We start from the raw sequence: 11,138 nt of genomic DNA, 5'->3' as shown, positions 1-11,138 counted from the left end.
AAGAGCAAGACAAGAGAAAATTACCAGTCTACCAAAAGCGAAAGTGTTTGGGGGGAAGATGTGATTCTTGGGGGAAGAATTAAAATCTGAACATATAATTCTAAAAGAGTCATTGTCAGCACATACGTCTATTTGACAACCACTGAAAATAGGATACCTCAGAGTTCAAGTGAAGACTTACACGAGTTTAACGTTTTAAAAACATTTTTTTTAGATTAGCTTTTATAAAACATTGATTCAGGACAGAAAGAAAATTAGTGGGCTAATTTGTCGTTAGTGGAAAACTTGTTTAATTTAATTTTGAAGATAAAAAAATGGATTTAAAAAAAACTGTCTACACAAACCAAATTTTCTCTAAATTAATAAATAAATAAGTGTTTTTTGAATATAAAAATTATTCATCAAAACCACTTTTATAAACATAAAAAACTATATTTTGTTGTTTTAACTTTCTCTTTTAAATGCAAGTTTGTATTAATTGACACGTGTTTGACGTTGCTTCCTGCTACACTTTGCTCTACACTTTGCTCGACTCTGATGCTGGAAAACCAGGGAAAGGACTCTCCTCTGTGATGATCGCCATTATGCCGCTCCACTCCTGAGCGTGACGTCACCAGGCGCGTGCCTCTTCACGGCCGGTCAGGAATGTTCGTGTGTGAGCTGCATTGATAACGCGGGTGTGTGTGTGCTGTTGGTGACATGTGGGACATCGATATGGAGTAACAACACAGCCGACAATGGCAACACCGTGAGGGAAGCAGATTGTAATGGTGAGTTGGTTGCATATTTATGTCCTTTTTCTGTTTATATATTTTTAATTATTACACACGTTTATGGTCAGTTTTATACAAACTCTCAGTGAGGAAGGGGAAAAAAAACCTATTGAACACATGTGACTTTCCAGAACAACTTTTTTGTTGTCCTTTGCTGAAAACATTTAGGGTTGTGGATGGTGATGACCAAAGCTTCCACATTTCACTCTTTAAGACTTTAAAAACAAACGATTTAAAGACATAATTAAGATCTAAATAAATATGGTTTTTCTATTTAATCCAGGCAGACCCAGAAGTGTCAGGACAAAGTGGGGGCTACGATGTGGACATGTTTGTGGACCCCCCAGACTACGATCTGATCTGCACTATTTGCCAAGGAGTCCTCAGATGTCCAGTGCGAGCTGCGTGCCACCACATCTTCTGCAAGAAATGCATCCTACAGTGGCTAAAAAGGTTCTAAATATTATGTCACCGATCACACAGCAGCTGCTGGATGGTGCTCACTTGTATAAAGAAATTGACTGTTTCGTCCTGTTTCATCCAGACAGCAGACCTGCCCCTGCTGCAGAAATCCGGTCAATCCGAGTTTGATCTTTGTCATGTTCAAGCTGAGCAAATCCATTGGTCGCATGAAGATCAAGGTAGGACGTGAAAGAAAACTGAAGAGCGGCGCTGGGTATCACTGCCTAAGTGCTTAATCTATTCTATTTCAATCTACATGTTCACCATTCAGTTTTTTAAAACAAATATATGATTGTGTGTATGTTCATATGTATTGGTGCATATATTATTTTAAAACTTTAAGTCAGAGTTTACGTAGTGATAAAAATGGTTTAAACTAATGGTTTAAACTAATCCAGCATGAAAATTTTACTAGTAATTTTATGAATTGTTATTTTAGAAATGCAAAAAAAGCTTTTTCTGCCTTAAAAACGGCCTAAAATTGCTTTAAAGGAACTTTTATTAATTGATTTTAGAAATTGATAAACTATAAATCACATACATCTGATATGAGGATTGCGATTTGAACCTAGTTTACCCCCCAAATCCATCACTCAATCAGTTGAAATAAAAAAATAAAATAACAATTTGACAAATAATGTAAATTTTAGCGAAAATAGGATGCCTCATTCACCGTGATTAAGACTCCCTTACTGTGCTTGATGTGTTTTATATCTCTCTTTTCATATTTCTTTTATATTTTTATGTTATTGCAGTGCACAAATGAGATTCGGGGCTGTGCAGAGACTTTCTCCCTCTCAGAACAATACTGCCACAGCTTGAGTTGCCTGTATGAGCTCATCCCCTGCCCATACCAGGGATGCAGGGCACAGCTTCTCCGCAGAGACCTGGAGACTCATGCACGCCACTGCGAGCACTGGAGTCAGCCCTGCAACATGGGCTGTGGTGCAATACTCTCCCACCGCACCCAATCTCAGCACAACTGTTATAAGCAGCTGAGACAAGAGTACGAAGTCAAGCAGAGGAACCACAGGGCAATCGCTGCAGCACTACAGAGGAAGATGAAGAGGATGCAAAGCACAATGGCCCACATGAAAAGACAGCTGGGGCTCATCTGTGAGAGCCTGGAGGGGATGGATGATCTGTATGAGGTGGAGGAGGATGAACAAGGTGAGAGCAGTGGCAGTTCTAATGGGACCCCAAGTGGCAACAGGAATTACTGAGGGTGTCAGCCTGTTATTGCTTTTCTCCATCAATCTCTAAGTGTGATTTAATTTAAAAAAAAGGTGATTGCGTTAAAATGAGTGAATTTACTGATATATATCTAATATTTTAGTTTATTTTTATTATGTAAATAAAGTTTTCAAAATCACAACTTTCCTTTCCTTGTCTTATTCCAGTCTTATTCATAACGTAAGGTGCAGATCATGTTCTTGCAAAGCCGACCAAAAGGTGGCAGTAAAGAGCAACTTTTGCATTAACGCAAATATCGCGAGAACGTCGTTTGACAAAACCCGGCTGAGCCTTGAACAGGCCTTCTTCCTGTCCAAATCATCACGTAAGTCAATCGTGCTTCCATTGATGCTGGCTAGAAATCCACGTTTATCAAACGCATCTTTGTCTTACGGATATTTATTTTTCACACAGAGTAATATTTACATATTATACTCTTGAAATGTCTGCATATTTAACGTTAGATGTTCGTAGAATCACTAATATCGGACATATATGATGTACACAATGAACATGGCGGTAGTCGTGGCTAGTGAAACGTTTAGTAAAACTCTTTAAGTTAGCAACAAAATTGTTTATTATAAATGTTGTCTGTGACTAGCAAATGGCGGACGACGCCGGTGGTAGAGGAGGTTTTCGCGGAGGTTTCGGCGCTGGCGGCCGTGGTCGGGGCCGCGGACGCGGCAGAGGCCGTGGCAGGGGCCGCGGTGCTCGGGGTGGCAAATCCGAGGACAAGGAGGTCGGTATTTTCCCGTTTTGTGTAACCAGTTGGTTAAGCGTAACATTTTCTGTCACTGAGGCTTTCAACGCGTTCTGTGCTCCGGCAGTGGGTGCCAGTCACGAAGCTGGGTCGCCTGGTTAAGGACATGAAGATCAAATCCCTGGAGGAAATCTATCTGTACTCTCTGCCCATCAAGGTAAGGGTTATTTCTGCATTCATGGTAGTCTTGCATGTATTTTGCAAGTTTCCTCTGCTTAAATATTACTGTGTACACAGTTGTCAGATTGCATCCTTTGTGTCATTGAAATATTAAACCAGGGAAAGATAACAAAAGTTGCAGTTTTGGGCTGCAGGACTGCAATTTTGTTCTGAATTTTTATTGGATGTGACTTTTTTTTTCCCTCTGCAGGAGTCTGAGATCATTGACTTCTTCCTGGGTTCTGGTTTGAAGGATGAGGTGTTGAAAATTATGCCTGTCCAGAAGCAGACCAGGGCTGGTCAGCGCACAAGGTTCAAGGTGTGTGTCGGTTAAACAGGTTTTGTTATGTTCACGTTTGATGTCTAAACCTACCTGCCCCCCCTGAACTACAGGCCTTTGTTGCCATTGGCGACTACAACGGTCATGTGGGTCTTGGGGTGAAATGCTCCAAAGAGGTTGCCACAGCCATCCGTGGAGCCATCATCCTGGCCAAGCTGTCAATCGTCCCCGTCAGGAGAGGTTATTGGGGTAACAAAATCGGCAAGCCCCACACCGTGCCCTGCAAGGTCACCGGTCGCTGCGGATCTGTTTTGGTGCGTCTCATCCCGGCTCCCCGTGGTACTGGCATCGTGTCCGCCCCTGTGCCCAAAAAGCTGCTCATGATGGCTGGTATTGATGACTGCTACACCTCGGCCAGGGGCTGCACTGCTACACTTGGAAACTTTGGTAAGCATCTTCTGGATTCTTGGAAAATGTGAACGTTTGATTTCTGGTGTTCTCCTCGCTCTGCTCAGCTTCACCTCTGAAGTGGTGGAGTTGTCGTTATCAGGAGACAAAGAAATGAGTTCTTGCACGACAGAAAGATGCTTTGCTGGTCTTCTCTGTTCCCCTTTTTTGCACTCAACAGTTTTTCCAAAAAAGATATTTGAATCTTTGCAATAGATTAAGTCTCTAATCACGGTTTTCCTCTTCAGCTAAGGCCACCTTCGATGCAATCTCCAAGACTTACAGCTATCTAACCCCTGATCTCTGGAAGGAGACTGTGTTCACAAAGTCTCCGTACCAGGTTGGTACACAACTACAATATCTTATCAATGCTTCACAGAAAGTAAAGTAGTGACTAACATTTCTTGTTTTTTCCTTTTTATAGGAGTTTACTGACCATCTGGCCAAGACTCACACCAGGGTGTCTGTGCAGAGAGGCCAGCCAGTGCAAGCCGCCACCTCCTGAACATTTTCTACAGAGAACAGTTGAATAAACGTTCGGAAAAATGATTGTTTTGTTGTCTTTTATTTGGAGATCATAAGTAAATAGCTGTGGTGATTGTCTTTTTAAATCAAAGTTTGTCAGCCACTTTAACTGAGTGGCTGTTGTATACTAGCATATGGAGGAACCTGCTGGTATTGTATGACCATTACCCTTCAGGTTAAAAGCCTGAATTTCCAAACTGAACAACTTTGACAGCTGAAGATGACTAGTTCAGGCTTTTTTCTGTATTTTAACTTCCAAAAGAATTACTTTGCACCTGTTGTGATAGGTTCATTTACCATTTCCCTCATTGGTAAATCTTTTGAACCTGAGAAATATTAGTAAAACATTTGCATCCAAATTCACATTAAAGTGCACAACTCAGATTATTCACAAACTTTATTTTACAGTTATTACATTTGACATCAGAACTGTTAAGCACTTTGAGCCTGAGCTGCCATCATTCGTTCTTTTTGCTTCATTAAGCATTTCCTCCCACTGGCGTATGCGCCCAGGTCTCCATCTGAGAAAAGGCCATAAATTAAACGCATGTAAAAAGAGTTTGCAATTAAACTGAACAATTACCATTTCGAAATACAAAAATGAGATTACATAGTAATGAAAGATTCAATTACAGATAAATATAACAGTGCTTACAGCGAGACTGATAGTTCTTGGTCACATCGTTGAACTGCTGGATCTCCCTGGCGCAGTTCTGCAGGAAGCTGTCGCCTTCTCTCTGCTGGCAGGCCTTCATCCGCTCCTGAACCACCTTCACAATCTCCTGATCCACCTTACTGTAGAGACCAGCAGAAAGCAAGAGGTCCACCGTGTAGTTTTTACACAAACCATTTAAAAGCAGTTAAAAAAAAAAAAACCCAGAGACAATGAATCCAAAGATCACAAAGTGTTGATTCATTTATGATAGTGATATACATTATCAATAAGTCCTGCTGTTTTACCTTAGAGGGTTTTAAAATTGGGTTAAAATAACTCCAACTTTTATTTTTGGCATTGCCTGGTGCATTTATTAAAATTATATCTGATTTGTGCTGATGGGTTCACACTTGGTTTACTTCACGGTAGGGAGGTTGGAATTTTCAGTGTTTACATGTCCTCAGGTAGACATGTCCTTTACTCACTAGTCTCTCCGCCACTGCATCTCTGCCTCGTAGCAGCAGACGTAGTCTCCCTCCTGGCACTCAGTCAGGTCAGGAACACGGCGGAACCTCTGGTGGTAGTAGACCAACTTGTTTTTCGACCGAATGCTGTCAACAACATCTAGGTAAAGAAATAAACAAGTTACGAGATCATGGATGCTTAAAAACTCCCGGTAAGGCCATGCAACACTACTTGGGTTTCTTGTCTCTACAATGATGCTAACTAGCATAATAACAGTGCTAAGTTACAACGTTAGGGTCAACACTTAGTTTGAAAACACATTTGTTCTTGCATTTACACTTAAATACCATCGGGGCTATGGGTAAACACAGCGACTAGCACCATGCATACTGATCAGCTGTGTTCTCAGTTATCCTTGTTAGCATGGTTAGCTTACCTCTAAATGTGGTGACAGGCAAGTCAACTGCGTAATAGAAGACTTTAGTCAGAATCAGAGCTGGGTTTGGCAAAGCTGTCTGTTTGTCCACAACCGGAGTCTTTCTCGGAGGCTCCGGATATGCGTCCTTGTCATAATCTGCGGGCATTTTGTTGAATTCTGACCAAGACGATATTAAATCTACAGTTCGACCTCGACTGGTCTCCTTTCGAGATCGCGCATGCGTTGTAGGAACCAACTAGAGGTCATGTTTTTTTTAATCACGCCTTAGGTCTCCATTGCATATTAATACTATAGTATTGTGGTTTAACTATCAAAAATTAAATAAATAAAAACGAATCTTTTAAATAAATATATGTATTTACAAATAAATAAATATAGAACAGATGTCGAAGTGCAAAGGTTAAAGTTTAAGTTGCTATTCAACGTTAATCCTCTAGGTGGAAATAGAGTCTTTTTGAGGAGTATTTCCTTTTTTTTTTTCATTGAACATTTATAGAATGTAATACATAAATTCGACATTTATAACAATACAATATAAGGATACAGCACAGTTCAGAATACAGAATAAAACTGAGATTTTAAAATCTCAACTATCAAGAACAAAATAATGAGTCATATAGATTCTTAAAACAAACTGGTGTTCAATAATAACCAGATAAAGATAACATAATAATCTGTTTTGAACTAAACAATTTTTTTTTTACAAACTCATTAGTTTCAGTTTTAGTTTACAAAGATAAAAAACATAAAAGCGTCTTTTATTGATAGGACAAATTAGCAAAACAATTAAGATAACTATTGATTTAATTAATGTAGGGCTATGTGAAGCTGTCCATTTGAGGTTTCAGGCATTGACTGTATATGGACCCTGGACTGAGTGAATGTGATTTCACCCATAGAACATGAGTTGCTTCCTGTTCCAACTAAATTTTTCACGATGTGGACATCGCCGTTTTTCAGCCAGACGGCGTCAGTAAGCAATAATTGGTCGGTCTGAGTCACTGTTTCTATGTCTTCCACTGTCACAAAATCATGAGTGAGCTTGTTGGACAGCCACACCCCTAACACTTGAAAGAGGGCTACACAAAATCTGTCATAGTATTTTAACACTTTTGAGGTAACAGATTGGGCAGTTCATAACTTTAATAACTTACACTACAAACAAATTAGAAAAACAAGATTTATTAATAACATGTTTAAAAAAAAGGTAGCAGAGCAAGAATGTTTATTCTGACCTAAAGAATGACTGAGTAAAAACTGTTTATTTCTCAATAGAAGTCTATGGGATTTTGGCTCCTTATAGTCAGCTGGGACTTCCTGAATGAGGAGGGGTCACTCAATCCAGTTCTTAGATACAGTCAATGTTTTCAGGAGACTGTTGTAAAACATTGTCAAGTCCAGATGATTGTTTATAGAACTGTTTAGATGTAAATTTGAAGAAAATGGTCAACCATAACATGTAGTCTGTACCCTGACAAAATGTGGAAATGCATTGCACATTTATTAAATTGATTTTAATAAGTCAGTGTTTCATTTGCAGACGTTGGACATACAAATCAAAGGCCAAACGTTTTAGAAAAAAAGTAAAATGCCTTTAGCACAGGTGTGAGCACTGAAATGTTTAGGGAGACATTTTTTAGAAACCTGAATGGAGGTTAAAAAATATGTAATAGTTGAAATTTAGGTTGAAAAAAACCTTCATTAGTGTGGTGCAGAAAAAAAAAATCTCTCTTTCCATTGCAAGTAATTTGTTGGTACAAAGTTGAAAGGAGTGTTTCCATCATATAAGTCCTATTTTTAGGGGTGGGGCTGGGGCTTTTAATGGACATTTGATCTGAAACAATCTCCTCCTCAGCAGGCAGTTAGTCCCTCACGCCTCACTCTGTCACTGCCTCTGTGCTGCCTAAGAATTTAATTCATTTAATTCATATAGCATTTGTGTGAGAAAAACACACAAGTGCTACAAGCTGTGGACTTTCATGCAATTTACAAAGAGAAAACTTCCTGGCTTTGCAGGGCAATACCTTCCAAAAGCTGGGAGGAGAGCTCTTCAACAACTCTTCAAGGATCCGCGGCCCTGCTTGACTTCACCAACCCCAGTCTGGTCAGCAGCATGACATCATAAAGCCTTTTGTTCTTTACCATGACACCATAACCTGCAATCCATCACATTATGCTTGAACAGTTATGTAACAACTTTAGAAAGTATAAAAAAGATTTTCTACCATATTTTCTTGACACAGCTGATACTTGTTTTCCTGATGCTCAGATAAAGTCCTTCAATGTTTTTTTCCGGGTCATTATGATTGATCCTTGTGGGAAGAGATTAATTTATGAATAATAATAAAGAAATATTGCTCATCAGCAACATGAGAGTGATATTAAGGAAACAAGCTGGCCCTATATCTACAATACTGCTCAAATTTTTACCTGGGAGTGTCATTTTGGTAATATTTGGTCCAGCTTTTCTGACTTTGGCTTGTTCCAGCCACCGGCCTGAACGGTGAGGATGTCTGTGCAGAATGAAAGGATCACAATGTATTAAACTGAGCAAACAAAAAAAGATCCATCTTTAATAAGTATTTACCAGCTTTTGACATACATGTACTCGGAACATGTGTCTGCTGAAGAGAGGAAGCTGTTTACTTGGTTCAGTCCCTTTCCCTAATGTGGTCCCTTCTCGATTACATCCCCAGATCCTCCTCATTTCAACAAAATATATTTGTGAACTTTTGGGTCATAAGGAGTTAGAAAAAAAACCCCAACAGGAATAATGAGAAATAAGCCTTTGATATTTCTTACCTCATTCATCCAAGAGGGAGCTTGAATAGGACACATGTCCAACAGGTCCTGCATCTCAGGACACTGGAACACAACCTTCTCCAAATATGGCCAGTACTCGTAGACTACATCAGAGCAGAAGAACTGCACGTTCTGTGGAGAAAGCCATCTCTGCAAATATAAGGGATTCACAAATATGTCTTCACGGAACATGTTTAGGAAGCTCAGTCACCTGGAGAGAGCTCTGAGTGGAGACTTCTGTTTCTCTACATCCAGAGGAGCCAGTTGAGGGGGCTTGGGCCTCCTGAGATGCCTCACTGGGGAGGTGTTCCGGGTACGTCCCTGTCCCTGAACTCAACATTGTTTGATTCAAATGTCATTCAAAGCCTGTTCCACTAGTGATCGCCGCAATAGCAACACGGAACACGAAACCCATACACCGGTCCTTAGAAATGTAAATCAAGCTGCAACAGACCTTTTTACGAGGTTTTCCCCAGAAAAAAGATAAACTCACTTGTCATGTGACCCACGTAAGCCTAAATGAATGTATATTATGAAAGTAAAAGGTAAATTTCTCGATAGAAATGTTATCAAAATAAAGATTAGTCCTCAAAATATCTTGTTTTGTGGGATTTTCCACCCAAAAAGTTGTGAATTTCTGCCATTTTTTGTTAACAGCAGGCAAAAACTCAAAGTCCATGTGATCCTGAGAAGGCTCATAGAAAATGAATAGGGAAATGAAATGTAGCCATCCCACAATTTAAGGCCGAGTCTGTCCAGTTGTGTTTTTGCGTAGGTTTTAATTTGCTTCAGAGCTAAAAATGTCCGTTCGACAGACGCAGTGGACACGGGAATGGTCAGCTCCAAACACACAAATCTGTACGGCTGCTCGTGCTCTTACTCAGATTTTTCTGATGAAGGAAGTAAAGGAGATCAGTGGGAGATTTACTTGCTAAATCATCCATTACAGTCAGCTCTGTTTTTAAACAGAGACAGATAAAAAAGTGCTCCGTGGCTCTGTGTCAAACTGGGCAAGGCTGCAGTTGGGAAATTTTTCCTGTTTTCCTGAAACTTCTGTCCAATCAGAAGGTCTGAATACTGAGACGTTGGCTAAGCCTGCTAGAAAGCCCTGCTGACACCAACTCAGAATTTGATTGGTTGAAGGAAATTAATGACCGACATTGATATTGTATCAGAGGGCATGCAGAATAAAGAATGTTTTTTTTTCTTTTTTTGGGGGGGGGGGCTTTTTGGGAAGAGGGGCCAGAAACCAGCAATTAACGAAGGAGGTATGCACCCCCCCCTTGACCCTCCACCACCCGCCCTAATGGCAAAATCACAGTTTCCTCCATGTCTGTACTTACTTTAAAAAAAACATGTCTCTCGATCACTAACAGTTCTTTAGCCTTATCGCATAATTGCCTCAGTCTTGTTTGAATGTTTTAAGAAAGCAAAAATAATCAAAATTTTTATCAAGAAATTTTGTGTTTTTTGCAGATATTAAAATTTGACCATAAATCTAACATTTAGTTTTATGCAGTGAGGCTGAAGAATGTTGTTTTTTGTTTGGTTTGGTTTTTGGGGAAGGGGGGAGTCTGAAGAGGGCCCAGCAACCACTAATTGAGAGAGGAAGCATGACTTACCCTCTCACCCTCCACCCACCCCACCGGCCGGAAACCAAGGAAGGAGGTATGCGCCCCCCCCTTGACCCTCCACCACCCGCCCTAATGACAATGTCACAGTTTACCCCATATCTTTCCCTACTTTTTATTGCACTGACGCTAAAAAAAAAAAAAATTTTTAGGGGGAAGACATATTCTGAAGAGGGGCCAGAAACCAGCAATTGACAGAGGAGGCATGGCCCCCCCTACCGCCCCCCTTGGCCCGCCACCACCCGTCCTAATGACAACGTCACAGTTTGCCCCATATCTCAACCTATTTTTTATTACATTGAGGCTAACAGAGGAGGCATGCCCCCCCACCCTCCCCAATGGCCCGCCATGGCCCGCCACCACCCACACTAATAACAATGTCACAGTTTACCCCATCTCTCTCCCCAATTTTTATTGCACTGACGCAAAAAAAAAAAGTTTTTCTTTTGGGGGGGGGGGGGGGGGGGGCATTTTCTGAAGAGGGGCCAGCAACCAGCAATTGACAGA

At 40.5% G+C, this 11,138-nt stretch overlaps 3 protein-coding genes and 1 long non-coding RNA gene across 6 annotated transcripts; 2 read left to right on the top strand and 2 right to left on the bottom strand.

The window, feature by feature from the left end:
* Positions 1-518: 518 nt before the first annotated feature.
* rnf151 (ring finger protein 151) lies at positions 519-2,610 on the top strand. Its single transcript, XM_004071465.4, has 4 exons — positions 519-770; positions 1,057-1,226; positions 1,318-1,414; positions 1,991-2,610. Exons 1-4 carry the CDS (start codon positions 768-770, stop codon positions 2,456-2,458), a joined length of 738 nt encoding a protein of 245 aa, XP_004071513.1. The 5' UTR covers positions 519-767; the 3' UTR covers positions 2,459-2,610.
* Positions 2,611-2,772: 162 nt separating this feature from the next.
* Positions 2,773-4,663, top strand: rps2 (ribosomal protein S2). Its single transcript, XM_011478227.3, has 7 exons — positions 2,773-2,793; positions 3,070-3,207; positions 3,296-3,385; positions 3,599-3,706; positions 3,781-4,114; positions 4,363-4,454; positions 4,539-4,663. Exons 2-7 carry the CDS (start codon positions 3,073-3,075, stop codon positions 4,617-4,619), a joined length of 840 nt encoding a protein of 279 aa, XP_011476529.1. The 5' UTR covers positions 2,773-2,793; positions 3,070-3,072; the 3' UTR covers positions 4,620-4,663.
* A 355-nt stretch (positions 4,664-5,018) lies between these two features.
* ndufb10 (NADH:ubiquinone oxidoreductase subunit B10) lies at positions 5,019-6,429 on the bottom strand. The gene is made up of 4 exons (XM_004071463.4): positions 6,196-6,429; positions 5,780-5,918; positions 5,295-5,434; positions 5,019-5,160 (listed from the first exon to the last, which is right to left on the bottom strand). Exons 1-4 carry the CDS (start codon positions 6,341-6,343, stop codon positions 5,072-5,074), a joined length of 516 nt encoding a protein of 171 aa, XP_004071511.1. The 5' UTR covers positions 6,344-6,429; the 3' UTR covers positions 5,019-5,071.
* A 1,565-nt stretch (positions 6,430-7,994) lies between these two features.
* On the bottom strand, positions 7,995-10,654 carry LOC111947754. 3 transcript variants are annotated; one of them, XR_002873688.1, is made up of 6 exons: positions 9,212-10,654; positions 9,001-9,132; positions 8,786-8,900; positions 8,629-8,711; positions 8,424-8,510; positions 7,995-8,354 (listed from the first exon to the last, which is right to left on the bottom strand). It is a non-coding gene; the product is annotated as an uncharacterized LOC111947754 (long non-coding RNA). The 3 variants fall into 3 exon arrangements; XR_002873686.1 differs by having other exon boundaries at positions 9,001-10,654; XR_002873687.1 differs by having other exon boundaries at positions 8,801-8,900; positions 9,001-10,653.
* Between the last annotated feature and the right edge of the window lie 484 nt (positions 10,655-11,138).

The sequence above is a fragment of the Oryzias latipes genome, chromosome 8 (assembly GCF_002234675.1).
Source record: "Oryzias latipes chromosome 8, ASM223467v1".
In the NCBI taxonomy this organism is placed as follows: Eukaryota; Metazoa; Chordata; class Actinopteri; order Beloniformes; family Adrianichthyidae; genus Oryzias; species Oryzias latipes.
The sequence above is the reverse complement of the archived record's forward strand: the minus strand, read 5'-3'. Positions and strand labels throughout refer to the sequence as shown.

Bases quoted from the DNA above. Each gene is read 5' to 3' on its own strand.
- rnf151 (XM_004071465.4), top strand. The intron at 1,227-1,317 runs GTTCTAAATATT...TGTTTCATCCAG, and splicing joins ATCCTACAGTGGCTAAAAAG to ACAGCAGACCTGCCCCTGCT. The intron at 1,415-1,990 runs GTAGGACGTGAA...ATGTTATTGCAG, and splicing joins TTGGTCGCATGAAGATCAAG to TGCACAAATGAGATTCGGGG.
- rps2 (XM_011478227.3), top strand. From the start codon at position 3,073: ATGGCGGACGACGCCGGTGGTAGAGGAGGTTTTCGCGGAGGTTTCGGC. The intron at 3,707-3,780 runs GTGTGTGTCGGT...CCTGAACTACAG, and splicing joins GTCAGCGCACAAGGTTCAAG to GCCTTTGTTGCCATTGGCGA. The intron at 4,115-4,362 runs GTAAGCATCTTC...TTTCCTCTTCAG, and splicing joins TGCTACACTTGGAAACTTTG to CTAAGGCCACCTTCGATGCA.
- ndufb10 (XM_004071463.4), bottom strand. From the start codon at position 6,343: ATGCCCGCAGATTATGACAAGGACGCATATCCGGAGCCTCCGAGAAAG. The intron at 5,435-5,779 runs GTGAGTAAAGGA...TGGTCTCTACAG, and splicing joins ATGCAGTGGCGGAGAGACTA to TAAGGTGGATCAGGAGATTG. The intron at 5,161-5,294 runs GTAAGCACTGTT...GCCTTTTCTCAG, and splicing joins CAAGAACTATCAGTCTCGCT to ATGGAGACCTGGGCGCATAC.